The 6,031-nt window shown below is 44.1% G+C and overlaps 1 protein-coding gene across 7 annotated transcripts in view; it reads right to left on the bottom strand.

Moving 5' to 3' along the window:
• Positions 1–873: 873 nt before the first annotated feature.
• Positions 874–6,031, bottom strand: part of GIGYF2 (GRB10 interacting GYF protein 2) — a 169,022-nt gene continuing 163,864 nt past the window's right edge. For all 7 annotated transcript variants that reach the window (XM_072640524.1, XM_072640519.1, XM_072640522.1 and 4 more), the window contains one exon: positions 874–2,640. In XM_072640524.1, the coding sequence (XP_072496625.1) occupies positions 2,573–2,640 (68 nt within the window). In that variant the 3' untranslated portion in view covers positions 874–2,572. The remainder of the gene's footprint in view (positions 2,641–6,031) is intronic.

Raw genomic sequence — 6,031 nt, 5'->3', positions numbered from 1 at the left:
TGTTTACCTGTCAGAGGCAGCATGGTGTGTAGTAAGCAGAGAGATGGGCTTGTAGTCCCGAGGACCTGGGTTCAAAAATCCCAGGCCTCCCATTTTAGTCCCTAATGTGACACTGAGCCAGTCATGGGACGTCTTTGATCCTGTGTCTTCTTCTGCAAAGGGCTGAACTTAATGGTCCCCTGAGGTCCCTTCTAGCCCAGATCTTAGGATTTCTGAGCGTTGCACAGGAAGTTTTTCCATAAAAACACCCTGGGACAAACAGCAAGGAAGACGACAGAGTATAAAATGGAAACGAAGAGTACGTTTGAGCTCACAAAGCAAGTGTCCCCCAGGAGAGCACGATTACATAGGCTGGAAGCTGGAGGGCTGGTGGGCTGTTCCAGACAAAACAGAAAGACAGACATGAGCAGATGAGAGGCTGAAGAGTCCAAGGTCAGAGTGGTCTTTCTCCAATGTCTGCTAGAAGGCTGTTCAGGCATAAGGGAGTTCACTTGTTTTCAAGAGTGGAAACAAAATGTCTGATGAGCTGAGTGACTCATTACTGAAGAACCACCTAATTTTTCATGTTACAAAAAGGGGAGATGGGGGAATCAAGTTTCAGACTTTCTTGGGTGAGGAGAGGCTAGAGGTAGGGGTACACTCACAGGAGTGAAGGTGTTTGGTCAAATATTTCCAATCTAACTTACCGGTGTTTATTTCGAGCTCTCAATCTGCAAACAGAAAAACCACCAACATTCCCCAGCAAGGTAGCAAGTGGCAGCTGTCTCCAGGTGCTGCTGAGGAGAAAGGGCCTTCAGGATGGACTTGACTCTCGGAAGTGACTGATTGCAAAAGTCAGCCCCAACAAAAGCAAGCACAAAATGCCCTCTTAGATATGATACAACTGTTTTTATTTATTTCTCTTTTTTTCCTCCACACTGGCAAAAGTTCCGAGGGAGCTTCAAGTTTTGTAAACATTTTAACTATCCCTCTTTCCCCCTTTATGAATTTACAAAGCAAAGGAGAGCAGGAGCCTGCCTCTGGATGGTGCCCTGTCTCCCCATGCCACTGGATCCCAAAACTATATACACGTTGGCAGCAGTCTCTGTAGAATGAACTGTACATGTTCAGGAGGGGGCAGGGACAAGAGGGGCGGTGTTCTCCAAGAATAAAAATAAAATAAACCAAATAAAATCATTCAAAGCCAAACTACTCTCAGAGCAGCTCCAGCCTCTTCTTCAGGCAATGATGGCGGGGAGGAGAGGAGAGGAGAGGAGAAGGTGCCCTCTCCCCGCAGAGCTACCCCAGCAGCTGCAGCACTTTCTCCCACAGGCACACTCCGACCGTTCCCAAAACGTGGAAGAAGAAAGGAGAGGTCAGAAACTAAGTGCAATGGGCAATTTCAGGGGGTGGGGGCTTGTTCTGGGGGGAGAGAGCTCGTTGAACCCTTGGTGGAAGCGAGTCCAAGGATTGCTTTACCAAGTGAAGCCGATCACCTCTGGGTCTGAAGTGAAGGACCATAAGGCTTCCCTTCTGCTCCCACCTCCCATCTTCCCGCCCCTCAGTGGTCTCCAGGAACAGAAGTACTGCAGGTGGTCAAGGTAGGACAAAATGCCAGTCCATAATCTTTAACATACCCTTTTTACAGCAGGGTTGCAAGCAGATAGACGCACACACTGTCATGAATAAGCAGCTACAGTTCCAGGCTTGTGTATTCAGGAACCAAGGTTCATCCCCACCAAAATGAAATTAGACAAATACATACATATGGTAAAGATCCTAGTTGCCTCTTAAACGAGACAAATTCTCAGCAGAAGGGCCCAAAACAAACTGGTCCTATTCCTCTGAAGTAAAAATATATATGGGAAAAATCAGTTTTTAATAAGAAAGAAAAATTAAGGAAAAAGTCCCTCTCCCAGATCATAGGTTCCTTTGTCCAAGAAGGAAGGAGTGTGCCAGAGGGAGAATTCGGCGTGCTTTGATGTCACTGCCTGATGAAGCAAGATTTGAACTTTCCCTCCAAAAGAATACTCAGAGAAGGCAGGCCAGGGATGTGCAAGCCCCAATCCAAGCCCTTGCGGGGTCGGGCAGGCACCACCTGGCTCTGCCTGGAGGAACACCGAAGTCACAGTCATGGGCGTGTTGTCACTGACCGACGCCTGTTAACCATGAACTCTCTCCACGATTGCACAAGGTAGACCCCCCCCCTTGCCTCAGCCAAAAAAAAAAGGGGGGGGGGGGAAGGGGGAAAGCAAGCTGCTGTTGGCAGATCCCAACGGGCTTTCCAGGAAACAGCAGATGGAATCACAGCCCAGTGAATATGTGCTGTCCACAGGGATCCCTGTGGATGAGGGATCCCAACTGCCACCCACCCAATAGACAGCATCCAGTCCACTTGCCTACTGTCCAAGAGGCTTGCCAACAAGGACCGCTCAGAGTCCTGGACAGAAAGGGCTAGAAGACAAAAGCCTGAGATGACAGGTTCTGTTGTGACGGTTGCAAAGTGATAAAGAATAAATGGTAAAGTGTGATGTCCAAAGTGGAGAATCCATGGTTAACAGACACGGGAAATGGCCAGACGGTGTGCGGAAGCTCAGTAGTCATCCAAAGTCTCTATTTCTCCCATATTAAGCCGCTCTGATGATGCATTTACTGAAAAACCTGCAGGGAGAAACAATCAGTGATCACTAACTGAACCAAAACTAAATGATTCTTTTCATTTTATATCATACAAGTCTGTATTTAAGATAAAGTGATGCCATTTCCTAGAGAATCCCTTCGAAGGGGCTGTTGAATGGATTTGTATGTGTTTGTATAAAATGGGTAAGGATCATCTCTTAGAAGAAATGATATAGGTATCCTGACCCCTGGAAAATTAGGGGGTCAGCTAGTATCAGTAGGTCAGTAAACACTGATGACAAGCCCACTATGTGCCAGCCATTGTAGGTAGCCAGTGAGAGGCTCTTCACAACTCCCCAGAATAATGGGGTGGGACAGGAAGTTGTTTTCAGCATCTTACCATGAAAGGATTGTGCATATGGTGCCAGGCCTACTCCCTTTAATCCTCTCTTTTTCCTCCTTTCCGTACTATTCAGTTCTTTAAAAGTATAGGAACGGAGAGGAGTAACTTTGGAAAATAGCAGAAAGAACTGGTGCTAACTGGTGCCCCAGGCCCCAGTTGACTGGCAAACCTCTTCTTCTAAATTCTCCAACAACATGTCTAGAAGTCTTGGCCAAGACTCATTCATGTCTCTGCATTATTACTGTGTCTCTAAGCAGTTTCCAAAAAAAATCATTTGAAGCAATATCACAACACCTTTTCTATCCCATAACACACAACTAAAAAGCATTTATTAAATACATCCTGGTGACCACCTCTCTCTTTACCCCTCACTATGAGGAAAGACCAGTCTCAGGAAACTCAATGGCATCTAAAGAAGACCCAAGTCAAGGCAACCTCTTCTAGGAGGAGAGGTACAAGATCTGGAGTCAAAACAGCCCAGAAGCTGGGCTTAGAGGCTGGTGGTGTTACACACGCACCCCTCCTGTGACCTCAGGCAACTAAGTCTGGGGTATCAGTGTCCTCATCTACAAAGGGAAGGATGAGGCTAGGCTATTTGTAAGATCCTAGCAAGCGCTGAGGGCTGTGAGCTTATATAGAACAGTTCTGTTCATTCTTAGCTCATGTTTAAAGTTACCATTCATATTTTCAAATAAATGTGTATGATCAGCACAGACTTCCAAACATAAAATGTGGCTTACACAAACAGTTCGAATATTAAAAAATGTAATGATTTTTAAAATAAACATGTCTGCTTATTCACAAAAATTGTGGCATGAACCTCCTTTACTCAGGGTGGATAGATTCAGCAACAAGACTCCAGGACTCCAAATTCTCCATTTTGTGACAGAATAAATTCAGTAGGCCACCAAGACCTTTCTTTCTCAATGAGATGACTAAAAGACTACAGTGCATATAGTAGGTTGTTCCTCCCTAAATCACCAGTTAGCTGGTAGATAAGGAGTAGGACCCAAACAGACTATGAAAAATGAAATCTTCTAACTTTCTCCTGGGAAGAAATATACATATCTTCATATATACTCTATACAGGGTTTCTTAAACTTTTCCCACTTGTGACCCCTTATGCTTCATAAACTGTGGGTCTCGAACCACAGTTTAAGAAGTACTGCAGTCTAGTAGGACAGGAACACATTCTGAATACATTAATGCCTCATGAAATTCTGCATCAATTAAAGCATGTTCAAACTACCTAAATTGTAATTTTAGAAAATCACATATTATACACTACATCACATATATACACAGGTTATATCCAAAATGAGTTATTCTTATGCTGTGAACCAGGAGACGTATGAGGTCAAACACAGTGATGCCCGTCAATACAGGGAGGAGAGACGGCAACTGGATAGCCTGGTCCTCATATAATCTTAAAAGACCTCAAAACCAGCCACCAGCACATTGGGTAAAGCCCAGGGAAGAGTTAATTTCCCAGGACAAGAAGGTGGGAGAGGGCTATGCTCTATCACTGGGAAGAGAACTTCCATCAACGATGTCATGGCTCAGTCCAAACCTAGGAATAATCTAGTCTCTCAGAATGTGGCTGCCATGCCCCGCTCAAGCATGGAGGTGACTCATGGTGAGGTCATGCTGTGGCAGTGACTAGCTTAGGTACTTGTGTTCCCAGTGGTTCATTACCAAAAGACTGGGCACCAAGTCATAATTTCTTTTTCTGGTCTCTGTGACTCATAAAACTTATTTTTAAAGCAAGTGGAGAAGGAATGAGGAAAATGTTGATGATAGCAATATCTACCCCAGCAAAACCACCTTTCTTTTGAATGACAAATACAACAGATACACACCATAACGAAAATGGACAATGTAGAAACCTGATTTTGTAGATATGTAAACTTGTTCCCATAGTGAAAGAACCAGGATTTAAACCAGGTCCTGGGATTTCCTACATTAAAGCATTACTACCTTCTAGGGAAAAACAAACCAAACCACACACATACACAGACACACACTCTCTCTTTATGCACAAAATAAAAGCAAACATGCTGGCTACAAGCAGACATCTGTTTAAGAGAACTTGTAGAAACTGGAAGAATGGATTATGTTGGAAATTAGACCAAGTTTTTAATTTCTAAAACTGCAAAGGCTCCCCCTGGTGACTACTTTTACTTTTTAAAAAAATCCAGTCTACTCAGTCAGTGCTTTTCAGAAACTAATTCATTGCAGAGGTGGGCACATCCTTAGAGTGAAGGTTTTCTGTCTTAAAGTCAGTCAAGAGGGTAATTTATTTTTTTAAAGCTCCACATGTGTCTCAATGAGAAATGAAAGAAAAGGGAATAAAGGTTCTACAGCCTCCTGATTTCTGAGGTGAAGCTGACATCAGGACCCAGGAAGGGACCTCATCTAAGCACCTCAGCGAATGTCCATGTGCTCAATGGATTACAGGGTAGTAGTTGTGATGACCTTCTATGATTTAGAGATGGAAGGGAGATGGGTAAGAGGCTTAAAGGATTGGCCTCAGCCACACAGCTAGTATGGGGCAGAAGCAGGGCTGGAACTGAGACATTCCAACTTTTTTTCTGGCAAAAATACCAGAGTGGTTTGCCATTTCCTTCTCTAGCTCACTTTACAGATGAGGAAACAGAGGCAAACAGGGTAAAGTGACTTGCCCAGGGTCACACAGCTAGTAAATGTAAGTCTTGAACTCAGGAAGATGAGTCTTTTGGGCTCCAGGGCCAGTGTTCTATGCACCATGGCACCAGTTACAAGAAAACTTACAAGTTTAAAAGCTTACTTTTCCTTAACACAATGAACCTTCTTGGCAACATCCCTGTGACGTTTTCCCTTCTCTCCTTTGACCTTTGTGAGACATGGGAGTACTGGCATGTACAGTATGAGGGTGCTGTGCTCTCTCAGCAAAGCAGAATTTGAACAGTGCAAAAGAACTGTGAGATGGTGTATTGATAATACATTTTTGATTATTGTTAATGTAATTTGCTTCTTAATGGGAAGATCTTT

This window comes from Notamacropus eugenii, chromosome 2, assembly GCF_028372415.1.
Source record: "Notamacropus eugenii isolate mMacEug1 chromosome 2, mMacEug1.pri_v2, whole genome shotgun sequence".
In the NCBI taxonomy this organism is placed as follows: Eukaryota; Metazoa; Chordata; class Mammalia; order Diprotodontia; family Macropodidae; genus Notamacropus; species Notamacropus eugenii.
This window is presented reverse-complemented; position numbering and strand designations above follow the sequence as displayed.